Source organism: Delphinapterus leucas, chromosome X (assembly GCF_059928025.1).
Source record: "Delphinapterus leucas isolate spDelLeu-1000000601 "Yukka" chromosome X, BTC_Dleu_Yukka2, whole genome shotgun sequence".
In the NCBI taxonomy this organism is placed as follows: domain Eukaryota; kingdom Metazoa; phylum Chordata; class Mammalia; order Artiodactyla; family Monodontidae; genus Delphinapterus; species Delphinapterus leucas.
This window is the reverse complement of record NC_143150.1, coordinates 89,644,549-89,669,858: the sequence shown is the minus strand read 5'-3', so window position 1 is coordinate 89,669,858 and position 25,310 is coordinate 89,644,549. Positions and strand designations below refer to the sequence as shown.

The 25,310-nt window shown below is 54.7% G+C and overlaps 2 protein-coding genes across 6 annotated transcripts; one reads left to right on the top strand and one right to left on the bottom strand.

The window, feature by feature from the left end:
* Positions 1–1,108: 1,108 nt before the first annotated feature.
* On the top strand, positions 1,109–14,498 carry CCDC22 (CCC complex scaffolding subunit CCDC22). Of its 2 annotated transcripts, none has more exons than XM_022563720.3 (17): positions 1,109–1,340; positions 2,369–2,546; positions 7,254–7,386; positions 8,094–8,200; positions 8,345–8,411; positions 8,512–8,690; positions 10,616–10,810; positions 11,344–11,406; positions 11,500–11,619; positions 12,162–12,281; positions 12,371–12,487; positions 12,593–12,694; positions 12,776–12,883; positions 13,142–13,237; positions 13,460–13,519; positions 13,600–13,674; positions 14,102–14,498. In XM_022563720.3, exons 1-17 carry the CDS (start codon positions 1,291–1,293, stop codon positions 14,213–14,215), a joined length of 1,884 nt encoding a protein of 627 aa, XP_022419428.1. In that variant the 5' UTR covers positions 1,109–1,290; the 3' UTR covers positions 14,216–14,498. The 2 variants fall into 2 exon arrangements, with proteins under 2 accessions (XP_022419428.1, XP_022419430.1); XM_022563722.3 differs by lacking the exon at positions 1,109–1,340 and adding an exon at positions 1,347–1,986.
* FOXP3 (forkhead box P3) lies at positions 14,359–24,577 on the bottom strand. 4 transcript variants are annotated; one of them, XM_022563723.3, is made up of 11 exons: positions 21,482–24,577; positions 20,856–20,960; positions 20,630–20,768; positions 20,150–20,237; positions 19,976–20,080; positions 18,961–19,048; positions 18,682–18,762; positions 17,759–17,909; positions 16,996–17,072; positions 15,698–15,799; positions 14,361–15,477 (listed from the first exon to the last, which is right to left on the bottom strand). In XM_022563723.3, exons 1-11 carry the CDS (start codon positions 21,689–21,691, stop codon positions 15,328–15,330), a joined length of 1,296 nt encoding a protein of 431 aa, XP_022419431.1. In that variant the 5' UTR covers positions 21,692–24,577; the 3' UTR covers positions 14,361–15,327. The 4 variants fall into 4 exon arrangements, with proteins under 4 accessions (XP_089760675.1, XP_022419431.1, XP_089760677.1 ...); XM_089904549.1 differs by having other exon boundaries at positions 14,359–15,477; positions 19,976–20,237; positions 21,482–21,759; XM_089904551.1 differs by having other exon boundaries at positions 15,333–15,799.
* Positions 24,578–25,310: the final 733 nt, after the last annotated feature.

The window sequence follows — 25,310 nt, the reverse complement described above, 5'->3', positions numbered from 1 at the left end:
GGGAAGAGTCCACATGCCGCGGAGCAACTAAGCTCGTGTGCCACAACTACTGAGCCTGCGCTCTAGAGCCCGCGAGCCACAGCTACTGAAGCCCGCGCGCCTAGAGCCCGTGTTCCGCAACAAGAGAAGCCACTGCAGTGAGAAGCCCGCGCACCGCAACAGAGTAGCCCCCGCTTGCCGCAACAAAGACCACGCGCAGCAACAAAGACCCAACACAGCCAAAAATAAATAAATAATTTTTTTAAAATCTCAAGAGATTTTTCCTTGAAATTTGACAAACTGATTCTAAAATGTATATTGATATACAAAAGACCTAGAAAAGCCAAAATCCTTTGAAAAATAACAAGATGGGAGGACTTGCTATATCAGGTATCAAAGCTTGTTATAAAGCAAGAGAAATTACGAACAGCATAGAGTTCAGAAACTGAGTCCCACATATAGGTACACGTGATTTATGACAAACGTGGCACTACTGAGCAGTGGAGACAGGGTGGTCTTTTTCATGAATGGTGGTCATATGGATGTTTACTATGTAATTATTCTCTGGAGTGTGTGTATATATATATATATATAAAACATTAAAATAAAGCATTTATTGAATGCATGAATACTAGTGACTGTAACTTACATAGTGGTTTCTGTTTGTTTTTGTTTTTTACTGTATTATGTATCAGGCACACATTTCAACGCTGCTTTACGTGAGTTAATTCTGTTTAATCCTAGGAAGCAGGTACATTAACAGTTCCATTTTACAGATGAGGAAACTAAGACACAGGGAAGCTATGTAACCTGCCCACGGTTGCACATTTAGCAAGTTGCAGAGCTGAGACTCAAACCTAGTCGCTTTGTGCGAAAGCCCCTGCCTTAACTTGTACACTTTTACAATCTAGAAGATGAATGCTGCCTTAAATGAATGAGTATAGAAGCCTCTCTCCGTCCCGCTCCTTCCCCCTTCCTTCCTGACATACACACACACACACTTGCGCGTGCAGTATAATCCTTTGCTCACTCGGAAGAGCGCACTGGGCTACAGGAAAGAGAAAACAAACAAAACCAAACCTACAACTCCCAGCAGCCATTGCACGCTCAAGCTTGCGCGCGCCCATTCACACCAGAACGACAGGCATCCGGCTTGCGCCGAACTGGGTCTCGGAACTACACTTCCCGGCTCTCCTCGCGCAGCCCGTGACACCCCTTGGACCGCGAGCAGGGAGCGGGCTTTCCACAGCTGCGCCTCTCTTGCTCGGACCCGGCCCTGGACCCAACCTCGGACTCCAACACGGCTCTACCATGGAGGAGGCGGACCGAATCCTCATCCATTCCCTGCGACAGGCCGGCACGTAAGGACACAGCCCCCGCCCACCCCGGAATGCCCACATCCGGGACTCCAAAACTCTGGACCTTGACATCTAGGGCTGCAACTTCAGGACCCTAAGACCCTCCCTCCTCCTTACACACACACACGCACGCACACACACACACACGGGGCCTCCCAAACCCTTTGACCTCTACACTTGGTAAACCCCAAACTCCAGGACCTAGACACCTCGAGACCTTAAAACCTTGGAACCTCAAGACCCGGGATCCTGAAATCTGTGGATCTTGACATCAATACCCTGGGACTCTGACATCTGGAGATTCTAAGCCACCTTTATCCTGTGAACCAGGGAACTTAAAACTCTGGGATCCTGGCACTCAGGGACTCCAAAATCCCCTGGGATTGGATACTTGGGAACCTTCAAACCTGGTTTCCCAATACCTGAGCCTTTTAAAACCCCAGGACTCTAAAATCTGGTGGCCTTAATGCTTGGTGACCCCGACGCACAAGGACTCCTGCATTCGAGGGTCCTAAAAACCCAAGATGACATCTAGGGAGCTTGATTTCTGGATTGCTTGAGACTGGGTGGTCCTGATACCCAGGGACTCTGACATTTGGAACTCCTGAAAACTCCAGCCTCCCAACATCTAGTCTCAAAATCCTAGCAGGTCAGTATCTAGGGGCCTCTGACATGCAGCAAACATGATATCTGGGGATGCAGAAACACAGAGACTATTCCACCTGGGCTCCTAGGCCTTCCCAGACCCCAGAAATTTGGGGCTTTTAGGCATAGGGAAATTTGAGATTTTTTGAACTCGGATCCCTTCCATCCACCGTTCTACACCAAGATCTTAGGACCTGAGGACTCCCCCCATTCTCAGTTTTCAAATGGAAGTCAGCCAGCAACACCCAGGACCTGTCTGAACTGTGGCCACCCTCCCCACCCCATCCCAGTACTAGGGCTTCCAGAAGGCAGCATGGCCCAGCCTCATCCCTGTTTCCTGACTGCTTCCCCCCACCCCCTATCGAGACTGCCTCCTTCTTCTTCAGGGCCGTTCCTCCAGATGTGCAGACCCTGCGAGCCTTCACCACTGAGCTGGTTGTAGAAGCTGTGGTCCGTTGCCTGCGTGTGATCAACCCTGCTGTGGGCTCCGGCCTTAGCCCCCTGCTGCCTCTTGCTATGTCTGCCCGGTTCCGTCTGGCCATGAGCCTGGCTCAGGCCTGTATGGTGAGTGTCTTCCTCCCAATTACACACAGCCTCTTCCTTCCTCCTTCACAAAGTCACCAAGCTCCTTTGAGACTCTTGACTTTCCTCTCTGCCACCTCCCGTTGTGGCTTAGCGTTCATTAGTGGTTAAGGCTGCTGGCTCTGTGGTCAAACTGCCTGAGTAGTTCAGACCCTGGCTACAGCACTTGTTAACTGTGTGACCTTGATAACTGATGCCCCTGTGGGCATCAGTTTCCTTATCTGTGAAATCGAGATGATAAAAGTAGGGTTGTCCTGAGGATTAAATGAGTTGATCCAGTTTGTGCCTGAGTTGCCCCTGGCTCTCATATTTTGAACTTAGCACCAAGAACTTTTCCCCCTATAGTATCCATTTACCAGTTCCTGAAAAGGCCCTGTTTTGAGTCACGTGCTCAGGCTGAAATTAACCACCACGTTCTCTGGTTGGGCCAGCTTGGATCACCTGGTCATCCCTACAGGGCACTGTGATTGTCTGCTCCTTCAGGATCACTTGGAGTTGGGGGAGGGAGGGTTACCTGAAGGAAGATATGCTGCTTAACTAAAACAGTGTCTGCACTAAAACTTTACTCTGCTCTGTTGCAGCTTACCTCTCGTGAGAATAATTTACATACTGTCTCTATTGTAAATAAAGTGCCTTCTGGTGAAGCACTCATGCCTCCCCAGTACAGACCTGTGTCCAGTTACTATATCCAAGGGCTCCAAGTAGATGTCATTTCTCCTGGCTCATTAGTTCTGGGATTTTAGGTTAGTCTCTTAACCTCTTTGGGCTTAAGTTTTCTCATGTGTAAAAAGGGTAAGAATTGTACCTACCACATAGGGTTGCTATGAGGATTAAAAATGAGTTCAGGGCTTCCCTGGTAGCGCAGTGGTTGAGAGTCTGCCTGCCGATGCAGGGGACACGGGCTCGTGACCCGGTCCGAGAGGATTCCACATGCCGCGGAGCGGCTGGGCCCGTGAGCCATGGCCGCTGAGCCTGTGCGTCCGGAGCCTGTGCTCCGCAACGGGAGAGGCCACAACAGGGAGAGGCCCGCGTACCGCAAAAAAAAAAAAAATGAGTTCATACGTGAAAAACTGGATATAGTAAGCTTTGTGCAAGTGGTATCACTATTATTGGATAGGCTTGATCTGGCTGCTTGTGTTCCAGCAACTTGTGGCTACGTAATGAATGTCAACATGCCCAGCGTACTCAGTATATGGTGGTAGAGGGACAATAGAGTAACTACAGTGAAACCTTCCACTTAGCCCCAAGGGACTGGGTGGTCAGGTTTCTTGAATTTGTTCCTTGCTTGTGCAGTTTCTGTCACTTAGAAATAGGCCTCAGAGCTCTACCCTTCCCTTGGCTCTCTGGTTCACCTAGTTCTCAGGAGTTCTCAGGTTCTTCTGTCTGGGGCTCTCGGTGGCCCTCGAGGCAGGCAGTCTGTCCCCTGGCCTGGGGCTGTCTTCTCGAGGATGGCACTTTATAAGGGGAAACTTGTGTCCTGTTTGGCTAGGAGGGTGCACAGTGGGGCGTGTTGAGGAGGGGCCGGGGATCAGGCTTCCCCCAGTTTTCTCTTCCTCCCTTCTCTCAGTGCTGTTTCCCACTGGATTTGGTGGTGACCTACTTTTCCTCACACTAACTTTAGCGTGAGTATGGCTTTTTCCGTGATTGAGAGGTTCACGTGATTGTCTGGCCCCAGAGCCTCGGTTTGCCCTGAGCAGGTAGAAAAGGTCTCTCTTAACCCAGCTGGGTGCTGCTCATGTAGCCCACCTTGGCTCAGCACTGCCGCCTTCTGGTGTCTGCCTCTTCATGTGCCCTACTCCTGGCACCACTTTTTGCTACTCAGCCACTTCCATACTTTGGTGTCTGTCATTTCACACATCCCACTCCTGGAGTGAGTTTCTGTATCAGTCACAGCCCTTTGATTGCAGGTGTCGGAAAAAACCCAAAGTAAAGTAGCTTAAAAGACAGTGGTTTTCACACTGTTTTGACTGTGATCCTCTGAAATAAATGTATCTTACGTTGTGACCAAGTACACATATGTGTGTATAATAATGATGTTTTTTGAGTGTGTGCTCTGTGCTGGGCATTGTGGTAACCTGGTGTTAACTCACTGAATTCTGGTGACAACTTTCTGAAGTAGGCACTGTTGGTATCCCTTTTCTCAGGTGAGAAAAGTGAAGCTCAGAGAGGTTAAGTGATTTGCCTGCGGTTACCCAGTTGGTAAGAAGCAAAGCTTGGATTTGCATCCACGAAGTATGCTTTCAGAATCCATGCAACTCTGGCCCAGAACCTTGATGGGCCCTTTTATCCCTTAAAGCATCCACATTGGGAAAGTACTGTCAGCCCCATTTTACAGCTAGAAACTGAGCTTCTTGGTGGTTGAATAACCGGTCCAAGGCCTTATAGCCAGTTAAGTAGCACAGGCTGGATTTCAACCCCAATCTTTTTGACTCCAAAGCCCATAGCCTCTTTTAAAAACATTATTTACTATTTTGTGTGGGTCATTTTTATCAGTCAGGGTCCAGTCCAGAGACACAAACCCCAGCAGTAATTTGAATAGGGAAATTTCAATATAAAGAATTGTTAACTGGGTAAAAGATGGTTAACTACTGAAAGAGTCAAAGAAATCTCCAAGGTGTGACAGAAGTAACACAATACCTTGAAAAGTCCCACTGGCACTCCAGACCGTTCACCTCGTTACCCTTACCCGTCTGCTGTAAGGGGATTACCTTGATTAGGTTCTTGTGTGTCTTTCCAGTTTTTAAAAAATGAAGATATAAGCAAATATAAATATATATTCTTATTTCCCCCCTTTCTTACACAAAAGAGAGCATATACCTAGTTTCTTACCTTATTTTTTCCCCTTGCCACATATCCTGGAAATCATTTCATATCAGGCAATCATTTTTTTTTTCCTTTTTGCAGCTGCAGAGTAGTTCATTGTATTTATGCACTGTAGTTTATTCAACCCCTCTCCTATGCTTGGACATTTAGGGAGTTCCCAATATTTTGCAAATAATGCTGTAATGAATAATCTTATGCATATATATTCTTGAATTGTTGGAGGCCTGTCTTCAGGGTAAACTCCTAGAAGTAGAATTGCTAGGTGGAAGGGTAAACGCATACACCATTTTGTTAGATTTTCCCCAATCGCCTTCACTGGGATTGTTTAGTTTCTGCCTTCCCAACAGCAGTGTACGAGAGGGTGCCTGTTTCCCCACAGCCTCACCCACTGAGTGTATTGTCAGAGTTTTGCCCATTCAATAGGTGAGGAATAGTCTCTCTGTATAGTTTTCCTCCTAGCTTTGTACTTTGAAAAACTTTCAAATTTAAGGAAAAATGAAAACAGAAAAATAACACCATTCTCCTAGCTTTCTGTGTTGTTAACATTTTCCTCCACTCTTTTCTCTCTATCTGGGTACACACACACACACACACACACACACACACACACGCACACAGTTTTTTCTGAACCTTTTGAAAGCAGCAGACATCATGACACTTCATACCTAAAACTTTCAGTGCGTCTCTCCCAAGTAAAAGGGCATTTGCCAGTATAACCACAGTATCACGATCCCACCCACGAACTGAATATTGATAGAGTAATAGTATCTAATATTTAGTGCATGGTCAAATTTCCTCAGTCGTTACAAAAATATCCTTTTTAGCTCTTTTTGTTTCCAACTACAGAGTCCAATCTAGGATCATACATTTCATATCACTGTTACATTTCTAATCTTCTGTATCCAGCAGTCCTACTTAGTTTTTGTTTCTTTGTTTCTTTTTGCAATGATACATGTTTTTGAAGCATGCAGGCTGGTTGTTTCCTGGAATGCCCCATAATCTGAATTGGTCTGATCGTTTGCTCATGACTAGATTCAGGTCTGGGGCAGGAACTCTGTGCAAGTGATAGTATCTCCCTGCCCGAGTGGACCTCAGGAGAACGTAACGTCAGGTTGTCCCGGATCGGTGATGCTCGTGTGGCGTCTCTCCGCGTGCTTTCAATTCAAGTCGCTCTTGTAAGCAAAGTTGGACATATTTGCATATGTTTAAGGGCCGTTTTTCATTCTCTTTCTGGGAATTGTCTGCTCCTATCTTTTGCCTCTGTTACTGTTGCACTGTTGGTCTTTCTGCTTGTGTAGTTTTAGGCACTCTTTATATACTAGTGAAAAAGATTCACTCTTTGCCTACGATATGAACTCCAAACATTTTTTCCCAGCTTGTCATTATGCTTTTGACTTTGCTCACTGTAATTTTTCTTTAAAAATTTTTTCATGTATTCAGAAATACCCATCTTCTCTTTCATGGCTCTGGATTTTGAGTCATATTTAGAGAGGCCAGAGCTTTAATTTTATTTTTTTAAAAAATATTTATTTATTTTGGTTGCGCCGGTCTTAGTTGCGGCACGTAAGACCTTTGCTGAGGCATGCGGACTCTCAGTTGTGGCACGCATGCCACAACTAGTTCCCCAACCAGGGATCGAACCTGGGCCCCCTGCAATTGGGAGCGTGGAGTCACACCCACTGGACCACCAGGGAAGTCCCTGGAGCTTTAATTTTTAAAGCTCTGAAGGCCTTGGTGAGCCAAGGGGAAGTTCAGAGGGTGATGGTTGGTGAGAGAGTGGGAGCATTTGTGGTCTCAGCCCTGGGCTCCCAGAACAGGAGGATCCTGCCTGCCTGACTGATAGCGGCCACCCTTCCCCACCCGCAGGACCTGGGATATCCCTTGGAGCTTGGCTATCAGAACTTCCTCTACCCCAGTGAGCCTGACCTCCGGGACCTGCTTCTCTTCTTGGCTGAACGTCTGCCCACTGATGCCTCTGAGGACGCAGACCAGCCTGCTGGTATGGGGTGCCTGGGGCGTGGTGGGGGTGAGGGAGAGGGTGTTGTGGGGGCTGAGAGAGGTGGAAGTGGTGAAAAGGTTGACTGGTGGGTGTGGGGTATATGTCTTCAGGAGAACTAGGTGGGAGGACTGGGGCTGGGAGAGGGGATGCAGGGCAGAGGGAAGGGAACTGGGGCTTGGGCTGACCCAGGTGGGGAGTTGGTGCTGGAAGGGGCCTCTCTGCCTCACCTCCTGCCTTGCCCCCGCCTCGCCCACTCTACTCTAACCACACCAGGCCACTCTGGCCTCAGGGCCTTTGCATCTGCTGGCTTACTCACCCAGATAGCCTCATGGTTCACTCCCTTACCTCTTGGAGGCTCCTGTTCACATGTCACCTCAGGGAGGCCTTCCTTGGATTGCCTTGTTTAAAATTATATCTTCCTCTCAATGGTCCTTATCTTCCTTTCCTGATGACCACCTGACAGTCTTCTGTATTGTACTTACGACCTTGGTCACGCTCTCCTCTACCTGCCTCTGCGGGAGGGCAGGAGGATATTTATCAGTTTGTTCACTGAAGTAGCCCAAGGGTCTAGAATGGTGACTGGTACCAAGTAGGTGCTTAATAAGTGTTTGTTGAATGTCTGAGTGTGTCAGGCTGCTTTCCCAGGGTATGCATTTTTGGAGTTGTGGCACTGTCACCTGATTGACACTCCCTCCCCGCTTCCCTAGGTGACTCAGCTATCCTCCTCCGGGCCATCGGGAGCCAAATCCGGGACCAGCTAGCCCTGCCCTGGGTCCCACCCCTCCTTCGCACTCCTAAGGTGCAGCACCTCCAGGTGGGACCCCTCAACTCATGTCAGTGTTGCTTGTTGCTGCCTTGCCTGCCTTGTCCCCATTTGGGTGCTCAGGTTTTTGGCCCCCTCCCCCTGGTGCCCCCCGTCACGATTCATCCTAGAGGTCTGATTCTGCTCTCTCACCAGGGCTCGGTCCACCAGAAGCCTTTCCATGCCAGCAGGCTGTTCATGCCTGATTTGCTCTCCAGAGGAGGTGACGATGGGGCTTTGGAGAGGGGCTGGGGGGAGGGGTAGAGGTGGGCCTAAGTGCATGGTGAGGCAGGAGGACTGGCTGACTCTGTTGCTGCCTCCAGAGCCCCGGGAGTTCCAGGCGAGTCCCCTGCTGCTACCAGCCCCCGCCCAGGTGCCGCAGCCTGCTGCGAGGGTGGCCTCGCTCCTTGAACGCCACGCCATCCAACTCTGCCAGCACACGGGCCGGGACCGCCCCAGGGATGAGGACTGGGTCCACCGGGCATCCCGCCTCCCCGTCCAGGTACTGCCCAGTGCTTGGTCCCTGCTGACGAGGTCCCTGCTCACTGTGGCTCCCATTTCGTTTCCCGTTAGTCCTCTGCCCCTCTCCTTAACCCCACTTTGTCCCTCTCTTCCATCGTCTCCTCCCTGTGTGCAACTACCTGGCTCCCTGCCTGAAAGAACATTGGAGTCAGAAAGATTGTGGCCCTCGCACAAGTCAGTATGGCCCCTCGGAGTGTCCGCTTCCTGCTGTGAGACACGGGTGGTGATACTGCTCTCTTCTGAGGGCGATGTTCCACCGAAGGACGTGCACAGGCAGCCAGAGCTGTCAGGATCTGCTCCCTTCCTCCCTGTTTCTACTACCTTCTTCCTGCCCCTGATTCGCTCCCTCTTTCTCTGTCTCTGCCGTCATCACCGATATGTGGCTTCCAGATCTCTGCACCGTCTCTTCTCATCACTGGCTTTCTCCTTCTGTGGTTTTGCTGCCCCTCTTTCTCTCTCCCCACTGCTGTCTCCTCGTTTCTGTGTCTCTGCCTCATCTACCTCTATATCCGCCTCCATCTCCCCTCTGTCCACCTCAGTATCTGTCCCCATCCTCTCCCCACTTTGTCCGTCTCTGGAACTGTCTCCTTCCGCCTCCTCCACTGCCATTTGTTCTGTCTTTATCTTTTTCTCTCTTTTTTAAACTTACAGACATTTCAGACACAGAAGTAGAGAGAATAGTCTCATAAACTCTATGTCCCTGCCATCCACCTTCAATTATAAGCCTTTTGTGGGAATTCCCTGGCGGTCCAGTGGTTAGGACTCAGCGCTTTTGCTGCTGAGGGTCCAGGTTCAATCCCTGGTCGGGGAACTAAGATCCCACAAGTCGCGAGGCACAACCAAAAAGAGAAAAAAAAAAAAGATATAAGCATTTTGCCAATCTTTCCTCATCCCTTCTCTAACATTTTTTTCTGTAATATTTTAAAGCAAGTCCCAGACATCATATCATTTTAACTCTAAATACTTAAGCAGACATCTCTTAACTCATAAGGGCATTCACTTTTTAACACAACCCCTGGGCCATTTTCACACCTAACAGAATTAACAGTGACCTCTTTTACTTTTTTTTTTTTTTTTAAGCTTTGTATATGCATTTTATCTTTTGAACCAGAACCTATTACATCTTTTTTTCACCTAAATTTATTTATTTATTTACTTTTGGCTGCATTGGGTCTTCGTTGCTGCATGCGGGCTTTCTCTAGTTTTGGTGAGCAGGGGCTACTCTTCATTGCAGTGCGCAGGCTTCTCATCGCGGTGGCTTCTCTTGTTGTGGAGCACGGGCTCTAGGCACGTGGGCTTCAGTAGTTGTGGCACGCAGGCTCAGTAGTTGTGGCTCGTGGGCTCTAGAGCACAGGCTCAGTAGTTGTGGTGCATGGGCTTAATTGCTCCGCGGCATGTGGGATCTTCCTGGACCAGGGCTCAAACCCGTGTCCCCTGTATTGGTAACAGTGACCTCTTAATACCATCCAACACTGAGTTCGTAATCAGATTTCTCCAGTTGTCTCAAAACTGCCTCTGTTCTCATGTCTCTCTCTCTCTCTCTCAATTCCACTCTGCCTCTGCCCCCTTCTTTGCCCAGCACCTCTGACTCGGTTTCCGCTCTGTCCCCACATATCTTTTGAGTGTTGGTCTCTAATTTGGGGGCTGCAGGCTTACTTCTCTCCCTTCCCACAGCCTCCTCCAGTGCAGGGAGCCAGTGGGTAGAGAGAAGCAGGGCTGAAGAAGAGGAGGCCCCATCCTCAGGGAGCTCCCAGGCCTGTGGACCAGGAGAGTGGGTCCAGGCCCCCTTGTGGGAGAGGCTGGATGGCTGGTGTGACTTGGGGGTAGCACCTTGTCAAGCAGCTCCCTGGTGGAGGCAGGGCCTTGGGTACCCAGCAGGCCTCCACACTTTTCCACTGTTTCTAGGAGGATACTCGGACTCAGCGGCAGCGGCTGCAGAAGCACTTGGCCGAGCATCTGCGCCAGACCTGGGGCCGGCCAGGGCCCCCCCAACAAGCCCGAGACCTGGGAGAGCTGCTGCAGGCCTGGGGTGCTGGCGCCAGGACTGGTGCTCCCAAGGGCTCCCGCTTCACACATTCAGAGAAGTTCACCTTCCATCTGGTGGGTGGGCCTGAGTGGCCCTGGGACATGCTGATGGGGCCAAGGCAGTATTGCTTTATGTACACACACCACATTTTATCCATACAGGGGCCCGTGTTCTCACCTGCCCTCTCCCCATGGTGGATGGGCACCCAGAACGGTCCCCTGGCTTCTTGGGAACTTCCGTGGAGAAAGGGTAGAGGGGTGGGAACTATGTAAGCGTGTAGGGCTGCTCTTTGTGCAGACCCCAGCTTTTCCTGGGCAGTTTCCTCTGGACATATCTTCTCTCCTTGGATGGTCATCCAGAGGGGCCCTCATCCTTCTCATGGGCAGATGGGCAAGAGCTGTGTCAGGGTCAGGGAGGTTTCTTTATGAGCAAACACTCCAGTCTAAGGTCACAGAGAGCGCATTGATCCTCACACACATTCTGACAGCCGTCAGTGGTACTGTACCTGGGTATGGTGCTGGGAAGGTGCTTTTGGTGGGTGTTGAGGCTGGGCTGTGAGGGGCAGGGCTTTCCGCGACAGCCAGGATGCTCCTTTCTCGCTCCCCAGGAGCCCGAGGCCCAGGCAGCCCAGGTGTCAGATGTGCCGGCCACCTCCCGGCGGCCTGAACAAGTGAGCAGAGCAATGGTGAGGCGGGGGAGGTGTCTTGGGCCCTTGGCTGTCTACTGGCCTGACACCCCCACCCCGACTGCCTGTGCCTCCCAGGACACATGGGCAGCTCAGGAGCAGGAGCTGGAGTCTCTTCGGGAGCAGCTGGAGGGAGTGAATCGCAACATTGAAGAGGTTGAAGCCAACATGAAGACCCTGGGAATCAACCTTGTGCAGGTGGGTGTGGGAGAGGGGCTGTCCACCGGGGTCAGGTCACAAGTCCGGCCTAGACGGCTTAGAGGGACTTGAGGGGGTACTCTGTAGAGGTCTGCACTTGTCAGAAGGGTTCATGGGAGACACTGGGGACCTGTGGGCTTCTTGAGGGTTCAGGAGAATCAGTGGGAGTGAGAGGGTGATGTAGGGTTGGGGGTGGGGGTGGTGTTGGACCTGCAGGGGTTAGAGGTGCCTTGGTGTCTGTGAGAATCGGGAGGGGTGTAAGTGTCCGTGGGCCTCTGTAGGGGCTTGTGGGGCTCATCAGGGGTCCTGGGAAGTCAATGTGGAGGTGGAGGGGTCAGAGGGGCCTGTGGGTGCCTGTCACTGCTTATAGGTCTCTGTTACTATCAGGAGGGGTCCGAGGGGCCCATAGGGCCCCTAGAGGGATGTGTTGTCATCTGAGGGCCTTGGGCTAGGCCAGGGCTCTCCAGGCTTAGCGGGGGCTGGGAGGTTGTGGTGTGCATGGGGCTTCCCCACTGACTGGGAGTGGGGATCCTGGGTGCCAGGTGGAGACCGAGTGTCGGCAGAGCAAGCTCAGCACAGCGGAGCATGAGCAGGCCCTGCGCCTGAAGAGCCGGGCGGTGGAGCTGCTGCCCGACGGGGCTGCCAACCTTGCCAAGCTGCAGGTGGGGCTGGCGCTGAGGCTGGGCCGGGAGGGTCGGAGTTGGATGGGCCCAGCCAGTGTGACATGTAGCCTCCCTGCCACCACCCCTAGCTCGTGGTAGAGAGCAGTGCCCAGCGGGTCATCCACTTGGCAGGTCAGTGGGAAAAGCATCGTGTTCCGCTCCTTGCTGAGTACCGCCACCTCCGAAAGCTCCAGGACTGCAGAGAGGTAGGTGGTGGGGTCCGGGGCCATGGGTGGGGCGGGTTCGGTCCCTCCCTAGGGGGCTAGCCCTGCGCTCTGCCTCACCGCCCTCTACCCGTGGGGTCCTGGCAGCTGGAATCTTCTCGACGGCTGGCAGAGATCCAGGAGCTGCACCAGAGTGTTCGGGCAGCTGCTGAAGAGGCCCGCCGGAAGGAGGACGTCTATAAGCAGCTGGTAAGGCCCGTGTGGGGGCCCTGGGCCACTCAGAGCTGGGGAGGTGTGGGTGCTAAGGGAGCACCTGCTGTCTCTGCCTAGATGTCAGAGCTCGAGACCCTGCCCAGAGATGTGTCTCGGCTGGCCTATACCCAGCGCATCCTGGAGATTGTGGGCAACATCCGGAAGCAGAAGGAAGAGATCACTAAGGTACGCCATCGTGGCCAGGGAGGGTGGGTCATACGGGTAGATATGCCGAAGGGGCAGATGTGTGTTGCAGGGCTACACGGGGACCTCACACCCTCTGAAAGTCAGAGCTATCTGGCCATACCCAGACACAGAAGAGCCCCACACAGTCCACTCCAGCCACCCCTGACCCTGTCTGGATGGGACAGCATAAACGTGAATGCCCTCAGCTGGCCGGCTGCCCGCCCCAGATGGGCTCACGGCTACCCTGGTCTCTGCCAGATCTTGTCTGACACGAAGGAGCTTCAGAAGGAAATCAACTCCCTGTCTGGGAAGCTGGACCGGACGTTTGCGGTGACTGATGAGCTTGTGTTCAAGGTGTGGGGCAGGCCGGGCTGGGTGCGGGGGAGGGGTGGGCCTTGGGCCCTGTGTGAGCCTCGTAGGTACACTGATGCTCGGGCCTGGCTTTGCCCTGGGGAAGATGAAGTCAGGGAGTGGGAGAGGGTGGCCTTGTGGGGGCCTGGAGGTGGGGGTGGGGTAGGGGCGGGGTGAGGCGGGGACAGCCCACCGACACCTTCAGGGTCTCCTCTGTCTGGTCAGGATGCCAAAAAGGACGATGCTGTTCGGAAGGCCTACAAGTATCTAGCTGCCTTGCATGAGGTGAGGGGAGAAGCGTGCCTGGGGGCTGGCTGGGGTGGGGCCAAGTTGGGGTGCAAGCCTTCTGCTCCTGCTGTCCCCAGAACTGCAGCCAGCTCATCCAGACCATCGAGGACACGGGCACAATCATGCGGGAGGTTCGAGACCTTGAGGAGCAGGTGAGGCCTGGGGCTGGGAGGGCTAACCAAGGCAGGCCCAGGGACAGCTCCTCGGTTTATGCCAAGAGAGGCTGTGGAACCAGACACAGCCCTGCCCCTTAGGTGCTGTGTGTGTGACCTGGAGCAGCCCAGTGGCCTGCTCTGGCCCCCTCCTTCCCCCTGAGGGTCCTCACGCCTGCCTCCCAGGGCTGTTGGCAGAGGCTTCAGCTCGAGTATGTGGTAGGCGATCCTGCCACATAGCAAAGGATGCTTTAGGTGGACGGATGACATGTGCAGAGGCCTGGCGGTGGGACAGAGCAGGCTGCTATTGGAGGGGGTGGAAGGAGCATGGGAGGGGCCCTGGGTGGCTGTGATGGGGTGGGGCTGGTGAGCAGGAGCTGGGAAAGCGGCCCTGCACGCTGAAGGGCTGCGGTTCGCATTGCCTTAGATTGAGACGGAGATGGGCAAGAAGACCCTCAGCAACCTGGAGAAGATCCGTGAGGACTACCGAGCCCTTCGCCAGGAGAACGCTGGCCTCCTGGGCCGGGTCCGTGAGGCCTGAGCAGCCCCCAGCAGAGGTCTCCCCCAGGCCTCAGGCAGGGATTTGGGGTGCTGGGGGCACTGGCCAAGCACTGGCCCGGGCCATGCCCTCTGCTTGTGGTCCAGTTCCTCCTGCTGTAGTCTTGGCCCCAGACCCTTTCCCACCTGACCCCAACCCTTATCTGGGGCGACCATCCAGAGTGTGGAAGCTCAGCTGCAGTTTATTGCGGAGGGTGCTGGGGGTTGGGGCCTTGGATCTCAAATAAATGAGGGGCTCTGTCTGCAGTCTAAGCTGAGGCATGGATGGGGGCACAGGGCACAGGGCTCAGGATGGGGGAGGGGGCGGGTGGCAGGTGAGACACTGGGTACATTTGGTGAGTCGGTGTGCATGGCCCTGGGTGTCTGCGTGGGACTCAGGACGCCCACTGGGGTGCTTTGTGGGTGCGCATGTGTGAGACATGCAGGTGAGTTCAGAGAGTCTGTGCGACCGAGCGTCTGTGTCGGGAGCTGTGTGATACCGTGTGTGACCAGCATGTGTCTGTGTGGCTTTCTGGGACCTGAGATCCTGAAGGTACCGAGGCTGCTTCTGTGCGGGTGTCTGGGCATGCCCCGTGTGACACTGCACCTGTGGGCCTGGAAGCTGGCTACGGGTGTGTGCTTTGGGGCATGTGGGTTGACAGGACTGTGCTCGGGTGTGACTGTTTGTGTGACTGCGGATTTGAGGTGGTGTGAGTGTACTGAGGCAGGCTCTTCGTGTTTTAGGGTTTGTATTGAGTCCAAGGGACAGGATTGCGACTCTCTGTGTCCTTTCCAGCCCTAAGGTCATCTGTGAGAGCGACTGAGGCAGGCTGTGTGTGTGGTCGGTTGTGAAGGCTCAGTTTGGCTGGAGAGCCAGTCGCAGGGGGCTGGGGCGGGGGTGTGGGGTTGGGGCCAAGGTCCCTCTGAGCAGCCTTGGTGCAGAGCATGTGATCCAGGAGGGCGGTCAGCTGGGGAGCAGGGTCCCTGGCCAGCAAGATGGTGCACACCTTACTTCTTGGTCCCTGCAGGGACGTTCAGGGCCGGTCACCCCTGCCTCCAGCCACTTCTACTCCCCCGTTTTGGCCCCTGTCCTTCCTTCTTTCCTTGGCTTTGAGGTCAGGAGCCGGGTGTGGGGTTGGAACACCTGCTGGGCCTCTGGCTCCTCTTCTTGCGGAACTCAAACTCATCCACGGTCCACACGGCCCCCTTCTCACTCTCCACACGCACGAAGCACTTATGCAGGCTCAGGTTGTGGCGGATGGCGTTCTGTGGAAGGAGGACCAGCCAGCCGGGCCGGGGACGTTGGGGAGGGGAGCAGGCAGGCAGTCATCCTCTGAGGCCAGCAGTCCCCACCAAAAATCGACCTCCTGCCCTTTCTCAACATGCCTACAAGCCCAGTCCCAGGCCCACCCATTCCTGAACTTGACCCAGCACCGCAGTGGCATTTGAGGCCCTCCCAGCCACTGCCACCTCCGGAGGTGCTCACCTTCCAGGTGGCAGGGTGGTTTCTGAAGAAGGCGAACATGCGTGTGAACCAGTGATAGATCTCGTTGAGTGTCCGCTGCTTCTCGGGAGCCTCCAGGATGGCCTGGAGGTTAGGGGGTGTGGGGGTAAGGGGAGCCGCTCCCCCAGATTCGGACTGAGAGGGGCACTGGCCCACCTTGGGCCTTCTGACCTGGGTGGAACTGTGGGGACGGGGGAAGGAAGGGAGATGGTGTGGGGTGACGGGTCAGAGACAGGGTTAGAAGCGGGGTGAGGGTAGGGCTGGGATTGGGATGGGGTTAGGTAGAGGATCAGGGCTGAGGTTGGAGTGGGGTCTGCTTCAGGGTTAGGGCTAGAGTTAAGTTAAGTTTCTGGGGTAGAGTTGGAGTTGGAGTTCTCTGTGAGAGTGAGGTTTCAGGGTTTGGGACGGGTAAGGGCCAGAGAGTGGGGTCCAGTTAAGGATTTGGAAGGGGTAAAGGACCAGGCAGAGTTAAAGGTCAGGGAAGTGGCTGGTTAAAGGTCAGGCTGGGGATGAACTGGGGTGAGTCGAGGGGCGAGGGGTGGGATGACGCGTGACATTAGGTCAGGAGTCAGAGGTGGGCCTAGTTACGTAGTTATTTTATGTGTCAGGGATGTGGTTAGTTTCAGGGTCAAGAATGAGGTTGACTGTGTGTGGTCGTTAAGGGTCAGGGCTGGGATTAGGTGTGGAGTGAGGCTAAGGGTCCGGGAATTTGATCTGCTTGGATTTAGGAATGGAATTGCGTCAAGGGTCAGTGACCACGGCTGCGGTGAGGCTCCGGGTTGGGATGGGGCTAGGTAGGTGAACGGGGGGCATTGTGTAGGGTTAGGTGTGGGCCTAGGATAAAGGTCCGGGCGGGCTCTGGTGAAGCCTCTGGGAAGGCATTAGGGGGATGAGGATGAAGGGGTTGGGACGGGTCAGGTGTTACAAGGAAGGGGTTAGGGATAGGGTCTAGGGGGGAATGCGTCGGCAGACTGGGGTACGTCTGGGCTGGTGAAGGAGTTTGGGGGCTAGTTTGGGGGCTATTTATAGGCCCAGGAGGCAGTTAGGTTTGGATTTGATGTGGCCATCAGGAAGGGGGTGTGTTGAAGGCCAGCTTTTAGCTTGCACTGGCTTGGATGGCAGTTCAGTTGTGGGTTTGGGGGCAGGTCTGGGGTGAAGATGGGGGATCACATCTGAGGCGTGGGTTTGTTCAGGCAGGAGCCCGCCTGGGGGTGCTCAGAGAGAGGCAGACCCTCCACCCCACCCTCTCTTCCTTTTCCTCAGCCCGGCACTCTGCTTACCCAGCGGATGAGGGTGGCATAGGTGAAAGGGGGCCGCATGTTGTGAAACTTGAAGTAGTCCATGTTGTGGAAGAACTCTGGCAGAGGTATGGTGGGATCAGGCCCCGTCAGGGAACTCCTCGCTCCCTCTCCCACCCTCTGCTCTCGACCGACCGGCTGTCGAGGCTGCATGCCTGAAATCCCACCGTGAACACCGCTTTCCAGGATCACAGTCACTGTTGGCTAAGCACTTGACATAAATGATATCATTTCCCCTTTGCACCGCTCCCACCAAAATGGGGCTTATTCTCCCCAAGGTTTAAAAGAAATGAAGTAACTTCCACACGAAATGCATGTAACTGGTTAAATGGCGGAGTCAGGATGGCACTCGAAGGCCCTAATCGCTATTAAGCCCACAGCCCAGACTTTGCGGGTAGTAGGGGATTGGTGAGCTTGGGCGAGTCACCCTGCTTTTCCTTGGTGGGGAGAGGGAGAGTCCCTGGGAATTACTAAGCTAGCTCCCTCCCTTCTGATGACCAGATGGAGTAGCTGAAGTGCAGAGTGAGTGAGCCCTAATCCTCGGGGGAGACAGGGCCAGGACTAGACATCTGAGACCACGATGGGGGCTTGGAGGCCATGGAAATCCAGAGAGGAAGCTTTTACGAGCAGTTACCAGTTTCCAAAGGCTGGGTGGCAGTGGTGGGGAAGAGCAGTCCCCCGCCCAGTACCAGGCAGGGAGATGAGGGGCTCAGAGGGCACCACGTAGGGCACGTACCATCCTTACCTGGGATCGTGCTGTTTGCATGGCTGCCCCAGAGGTGCCTCCGCACAGCAAACAGGCCTTCAGGGGCCTCTTGGGGACCCGGCCAGGCTGGGACAGTGGTGCCCGGGGTGCCAGTGGCTACGATACAGCAGGAGCCCTTGTCGGACGATGCCTGGGGGAAGAGGGAGAGGCTGGTGACCCAGAGGCTTAAACTTGCCACTTTAGTTTTAAATAAATGTTTTTAAAAGTAAGGGCAGCCTCTTCTCAATTCCACTCTGATGTAGAATCCCACAAAGCAGCACGAGCCATATTTATTAAAGTGCGGGTATGGACACTAGTGTGTGTAGCACACCAGTGCCAGGGCCACGAGCTAGGGTTGAATTGGGCTCCTCTGCTACCCAATTGCGACCTTGGGAAAGTCACCTAAGCCTCCCTGGCCTCAATTTTCCTTATCTGTGAATTGGGGATGATAGTAATACCTACCTCACCATGCATCATGGGGATTAAATAAGTTAACGTCACCAAAGTGCTCACAAACAGTGCCTGACACCCAGGGCCAGCTTCTGTGTGATCTCTGAAGGTCCTGGGGCCCTGCACTTTGTTTAATGCTCTGCGGTCATCATTTTGAAATCTGAGCCCCGTGATTTCATTTTGCACTGGGCCCTGTGAGTTATATAGCTGGTCTTGCCAGCGGCACACAGTCTGCATTCAGTGTTTGGCGATTTGCTGTCGCTTTGCAAACTCAAGATCATGATTTGGGATCTTAAGGTCAGAGGGTTTGTAGGTAGAAAGGGACAGATTCCTAGGTCTGGGCATGTTTGGAGCTGGGGACAGGGGCCCAGAGATCCCAGGGCCTGGGTGCAAGGATAGGTCTCCCGCCCCCTGCAGGGCCTCTCCCCTGCTCCCCAGCAGTCTGTGCAACCTGTAGGCCTGGGGTGGCTCACCGTGGATGGAGCCTTGGTTGGGGCCATCTTCCCAGCCAGGTGGGCTTGCATAGCACCCAGCTTCTCCTTCTCCAGCACCAGCTGTGAGGACAGGCACAGAGTGAGGCCTCAACCTGATCTTTCTCCGCCACGTCTTTGTGTAGGCTGTGGTCTTCCCCGGGAGTGCCCTGCCCCCTTCCTTCCTTCATGCCAGCCCCATCCTGGGTGAGCTTGTATCCTGGCACAGGGTGGACGTACGGTTCACCCACCGCCACCCTGCCCCTGCCCCCCCCATGTCACCTGTTGCTCCAGAGACTGCACCACCTCCCTCTGGAGGAGACACTGCGCCCTGCCCTTCTCATCCAGGAGATGGTCTGCCTGGCAGTGCCTGGGTAGCGGAAAGAGTCCATGCGGGTGACCATGGCGAGCCTGGCTTCTCGGCTCAACATTCCTAGTGGGGAGGGCTCAGACCCTCTGGGAGGAAGGTCTCTCCTCAGAGCCTCAGCCTCCCTCCCCTCTTTCTACCTCAGTCTTCCTTTCACACCTGTCATTCCTTCAACATATGCTACTTGGCATCTACTGTATGGCCAGGGTGCTGGAGATGATGATGGAACGGTAGTGAGCTGAGAGTGGGAAAGGCATTCCAGGTGGAGAGTACAGCTTGTGCGAAGGCCTGGTTGTGAAGAGGACGGGATGCACTGAATTGCCACTGATAGTTGGGTATGGTTGGAAAAGGTGTGTGTGTGTGTGTGTGTGTGAGAGAGAGAGAGAGAGAGAGAGAGAGAGAGAGAGAGAGAGAGAGAGAGAGAGGAGAGAGAGAGAGAGAAAGAGAGAGAGAGAGAGAGAGAGAGATGGGGCTGAGAGGAGGCAGCAATAGCCATTGTGAGGATCTGGGACTTTGGGGGTCAATAAAAGGCTGGTGTGTTGGCATGAGGGGGGGTAGCAGGGCAAAGCAGTTAGGAGTGTGGATTCCGGAGGCTGGCTGTTACTCAGGAACTGGGTGATCTTGATCAAGACACTTAACCTCTTTGGCCTCAGTTTCTTTGTCTGTAAAATGGAGGTAAATCATAGCACACACCTCTGTTATGATGCCCCCATTATACAGATGAGGAAACCGAGGCTCCAAGAAACTAAGTAACTTGCCCAAGGTCACAGAGCCAGTGAGTGATGGAGCCAGGATCTGAACCTGCAGTCTCAGCTTTTGCCTCTTTCATGTTACCCCTTATCAGGATGAGGCCTGAGCTGAGACCTGCACCCCAGACCTCCTCCCACAAACTGGGGCCCCCCTGGACCGGAACAGGCCTGACCCACTCACTTGAGGAAGTCCTCTGGCTCCTCGAAGACCTTCTCACATCCGGGCCACTTGCAGACACCATTTGCTAGCAGTGAGTAGGAGCCCTGGGGCATGGTTGAAAGGGTGCTGGGGGGACAAAGTGTGTCAGAGGAGGGGATGGCAGGGCAAGGGTCCTTCCCAGCCCTGCACACTGACCTGTCCTTCCTGGGCACACCGGGGCTTGGGAAGGTGCAGAGCAGTGCTGGCTCCCTGGACACCCATTCCAGGCTGGCCACGTTGATCCCTGCAGGTGGGGACAGGGCACCTCTGGGGGCTGGGGGCCAGGCTCTGGAGCTCGGCCCACAAAGCCTCTCATTTTGAGCTTCCCACCCTCCTGAGCTTTGCAGGCCCAGACTCCCAGGGGGCTCTGTGGTCCCTAATCTCCAAGGCTACTGGTGGAGCAGCTCAAAGACTGCGCTGACATTTCGACTAACTTTGCAAAGATCTGTGGTTCCGTGATTTTGACATTCTGTGTCTTTAAGGTTCTGAGCCTGACATTTTTAGAGGTTGGAGTTTCCAAGATGATAAGACCTGACACCTCTGGCCTCCTGAGGGCCGCAAGTCAGCAGCCCACACCACTTATGTTCAAGGATTGGGGGCTCTGGGCTTCTGTGGAGCTGTGGGGTACAGTGTTACCAGGTGGCAGGCCGGGCCGGGCCTTGAGGGAGAAGACCCCCGTAGCAGCAGTGGGTGGCGGGAGGCTGATCATAGCTGGGCTGTCCAGTGGGCGCACCTGCAGCACAGGGGTCCGGGCATGGGCATCCACCGTTGAGAGCTAGGGGCACACGGGGTCCACTTCAGCCAGGTCCTCTCCCCAGTTCTCCCGCCTGCTCCCTCCTCCCTGCCTGTTCTGGGTTGGTACCTGGTGCACAAAGTGTGGCCTGTCCTGGAGGAGTGCCTGCAAGTGGGGCGAGGGACCCAGCCGTGCTCCAGAGGGTGCCACCATGACGAGGGGCACTGTGGGCAGCTGGGGGAAGGCAGGCGGGTGAGATGCCATCCTCATGTTCACTGTTCTACACGTCTAACCCGTATACTCCTCACCAACGACCCCACGTACTAGGCAGAATGACCAACCCCATTTTACATATGTGGAAACTGAGGCTCACGGAGATTGGGTGACTTTTTCAAGATCAAACAGCTAATAAGTGGCAGAGCTGGCCTCCATCCTGTCACCTCACCTCCCTGGGCCCCAAGCCCTCTGTCACAGGGGGATGGAGACACACATGGCTATGCCTGTGGGACCATGATAGGGTCTCCTGTCCTGAGACAGGGATTGGGAGGTTGCGGAGAGCCTCGAATCTCTGAGACCTGCTAAGTGGGGACTTTCTTGGCCCCGTGACATCTGCATAAGTCACAGACGTGCCTGGGACCCAGAAAACCACTTCCTGTGCCCCAGCTGGGCCCCCCGCCCAGTGCCACAGTAAAGGTCGGCACCTATAGGCCCAGGTACCCCACCCTGCCTGCCCCATCCTGGGCCCTAGGCCTCACCTGCAGCTGCGATGGTGGCATGGGGTTCAAGGAGGAAGAGGAGGCGTGAGCCCCACCTCGGAGGTCCCGGCCCTGGAAGGTTGTCCCCGGGCCCTTGGCTCCCAGCTGGTCTGAGGCCTTGGGTGCAGCCCTCCAGCTGGGCAAGGCTCCTGGGGATGGGCTGAGTACCAAGGAAGGGGCCAAGGGCTTGGCTGGCCTGGGGTTGGGCATTGGGTCCTTGTCCGAGGGCAGGCTGCGGGGACACAAGGGGAAGGAGTTACAAACGTGCTGGGGTGTGTGTGAAATGCTCAACCATCTGAACCATGTGGACACCCCCTCTGGTCAGAGCAGGCATTGGCTGGGGTGTGTCCCAAAGGGGCCCCAGCTCTGGTCACGTGTGTGCGCATGTGCACACACATACTCGGTGTCAGGAGCACGGGCGTGCCTGTGTCTCCAAGCACACGCCATGTGCAGACATACACGGACCCAGCGCACAGCGTGCCTGTACACGCTGGCACAGGCCTGGTGGGGAGGTGTCCTCCCTGAGGGCGGTGGGGAATTTGGGGTGGTTTGTGGGGCCTCAGCCAGGATAGGTCTCAGCCCTCCTGTCCTCCCTGAACCCAGTGTAGGCCACACGACCTTTGCTGATCCCACGGGGGCTGCTTTCTGATTTTCTCCTGGGAGCATTATGTTACCCCAGTGACGGGCATATCTGGGAGTGCAAGGTGGGCATGGACTCCAAAGATCCCTCTGGCTGCTGTGAGGGGGGCAGACTCTAGGAAGGTGAGGGCAGAAGTAGGGGGACTAGTGAGGAGGCTACTATAATAGTCCAGGCAAGCAACAGTCCAGACCAGGATGATGGCAGTGGAGATGGTGAGAAGTGGGTGGGTTCGGAGTTAATGTTTCGAAGGTGGAGTCAGGAGAATTTGCTGGCAGCTTGGATGCGGAGGGTGAGAGAGGGAGGGTCAAGGTGACTTCTGGGTATTAGCTGAGCAGCTGGAAGGACGGAGCTGACATGACCTGAGATGGGGGAGATGGGGGAGCAGGGTTGGGGGTGGTGATCCAGGTGTGGAGGGACATGATGACTCTGGTGTTAGACATGCAAGTGGCAAGGCCGTGTGGAAGCTGAGTACAGGAGCCTGGAGCTCTCCATCTGAGATCATCTCTGGGCTCCCGCCCTGCATGGAGCTGGCAGGGCAGGTGCCAGAGAGGAGGAGAGATAGACTCTCTTGAGCCGGGGCCTGTGCGAGCTCCTCGACTCGGCTCCCACCGGAGTTCATCCCAATCTCTGCTCTTCAGGCCTGCCTCCAAGCCTTTGTTCATGCTATTCGACCTGCCTGGAATGCCCGCTCTTCCTCTCTTCCCCTATCCAAGCCCTATCCAGAAAATCCTCCAGAATGGCTCCAGAACCTTACACTCCCCGATGGGCAGGGCCTTGGTTTCTTGGAATGCTAGAGTACCAATCTGAGAGGAAGCCAGAGCTGGAAGGGACTGCCAAGCCCAACTTCCATTTTACTGAAGGGGACAACCAGGTACAGTGTCCCACAGCCCCATGGTGACTTGAGATCTCTACTTCTTTCTCCGGAAAGTGTGTGTGTGTATGTGTGTGTCTCCCCACCCCGCCCCATAGCACTGGGTTGGGCACACAGCTGCCGAGAGCAGCCCTGGGGAGCAGAAGAAGGGCTCTGAGGGGGGCAGTTGCTCCTTTCTTTCTTTGCTTTCAGCTCATGGGGGTTGCCAGAGTTATGGTGCTGACGGAGGTGGGGGTGTGAATCCAGGTATTTAAACCCTTACTCCCTCGGGGCCTTAGAACATTACTGCGTGAGAATCAGGAGCCTGGGTCTACGGAGGCTCAGAACAAGGGCCTGAATGAGTGCATGAAGGTGGAGATCAGGGTGTTGCTTGTATAAGCCAAGGAATGTCAGAGCGCCAGCAAACCATCCGAAGCTAGGAGAGAGAACAGATTTCTCCCTCGTAGCCCTACAAGGAACCAACACTGCTGACACCTTGATCTTGGACTTCTGGCCTCCAGAACTGTGAGACAAAACATTTCTGTTATTTAAGCCACCTAGTTTGTGGTACTTTGTCACAGAAGACCTGAGCGAACCAACACTGATTTTGGTGAGTGAGTGGATGTTTTCCACCGCTCTGGCCTGGCCTACACGGCTAGCCTGTGGTCACTTCTCAAGCTGCCTGGACCCTTGGCCAGAGCCTATAAGAAATCGCCTCCTCAGACACATCTGGAACAACCTGACTCAGGGCAGCATAGATACATTCTCAGAAAGGGGCCGTGGATATGGTCTGTCTCGTGGTGGGGTACCTGGAGGGCCAGGTTGGGCAGCCGGCTTCCTGTACTGTCTGTTGGGGCATCCTTTTCTGACTATTTCTTAGAAGCCACATGGAGGATGTTTCTGGGACATAGTTTGTGTTTTCGTATCGGGGTCTGCATCTGGGCCCTGTTGTCACAGCCCCCGACTTCCCCAGATATTTCCGCCATTGACGTCATGGCGGCCGGATGCGCTGGGCTTCATCGGCACCAAGGAGGAAGAGAAGGGGGCAGGTACCCTACCCCACGGGTTTCGTTCCGAGAATTGGCCGTCCCGTCCTGCAGCCGGCCAGGCCCAGGTGGGGTGATGTGGGTGCTGGCGGATGTGGTGAGTGACGTCCGTCTGGCCACCATGACAAGCCCTGGGCCCTGTAGACCCGGTCCTTTTTGGGCCATGGAGAGGCCCAAGGTTTGATGCTTGGGGAGCGCCATGCAGACCCCACAGAGACTGGGACCCTCAGGGTCTTCAAATGGTACTATGCTAGAACCTCAGAATCGTAGAACATCATTTCTTAGATTCAAATGATCCCAGAATCTCAAACCCACAGACTCTGTGGGGTCCATGGGTCCAACTTCTCAGTAGGTGAAGGCCTATGTCCCTGGTGTCCAAAATCACTGGAACTTCCCAAAGTTCATAGTGCCTCCCGCCTGCCAGGCCTGGAATTGCAGCAAGCCTCCCCTCAGCCTCCGTCCTAAGTTCTGTGAAGGTAGGAGGGTCAGAATCGTCCCCTCTGCTTCCCCCAGCCTGGGGCCAGGCTCTGACACTAACTAGCTGTAGCTCTCCTTGGGCTCATATGTAAAACGGGACAATAATTGTACCCATCTTCCAAAGTTAACGCACGTGGAATGCTTAACAAAACGTTGGTGATCAGTAGATGGACCCCTGCAGGGCCTCCATCTCCCTGTCCATTCTGGGACAGTGCTCCCAGACTCACAGCCGTTCTGCCAGAGATGGGGAGGGAAGGAAGGGGACATTGAGGCTGGCAGACCTTCAGCTAGGACCTCATGGTGGGAGCAGTCAGAGCCCTGGCCTTTGCCGGTAGAGTCTACCACCAGGCTCTCTGGAGGAGCCGTGGGATAGAGGATCCCAGGGACCTGTGCCAACTCTGGGGACACGGCTGAGCTCTGTCCACAGCCAGACCCACAGATATACCGACTGACTTATGTCCCTCTAGTATCACCACCCTCTGGCCATGAGGCCTCCTGACCCATGGGGCCCTGGGACCCCACCCAGCCTAGCTCTTGTGAGGCTAGCCCCACACTGTGACCATGAGGGTCCAACTTGTGAGAGGGTAGAAGGGGGAACGGCAGCAGCTGGGAGACAGCCCAGGGTCCCCTTGCCCCTGTCATGGGTGCTGAGGGGTAAACTGAGGCCCATTGTGGGGGAGAGACACAGAGCCAGGGCCCCACTGAGAGTCCTGAGATCTGAGCTTGGGTCTCAACTCTACCACTGCATCTCTGTGAGGCCTTCAGAGAGGCCCTCCCGCCCATCTCCCAGCCTCAGTTTGCCCCTCTGTACTCTGG

Bases quoted from the DNA above. Each gene is read 5' to 3' on its own strand.
- CCDC22 (XM_022563720.3), top strand. From the start codon at position 1,291: ATGGAGGAGGCGGACCGAATCCTCATCCATTCCCTGCGACAGGCCGGC. The intron at 13,238-13,459 runs GTGTGGGGCAGG...CTGTCTGGTCAG, and splicing joins CTGATGAGCTTGTGTTCAAG to GATGCCAAAAAGGACGATGC. The intron at 13,520-13,599 runs GTGAGGGGAGAA...TGCTGTCCCCAG, and splicing joins ATCTAGCTGCCTTGCATGAG to AACTGCAGCCAGCTCATCCA.
- FOXP3 (XM_089904550.1), bottom strand. From the start codon at position 21,691: ATGCCCAACCCCAGGCCAGCCAAGCCCTTGGCCCCTTCCTTGGTACTC. The intron at 20,238-20,629 runs GTAACACTGTAC...CCCCACCTGCAG, and splicing joins CCGGCCCGGCCTGCCACCTG to GGATCAACGTGGCCAGCCTG. The intron at 17,073-17,758 runs GTAAGGATGGTA...TACCTCTGCCAG, and splicing joins TGCAAACAGCACGATCCCAG to AGTTCTTCCACAACATGGAC.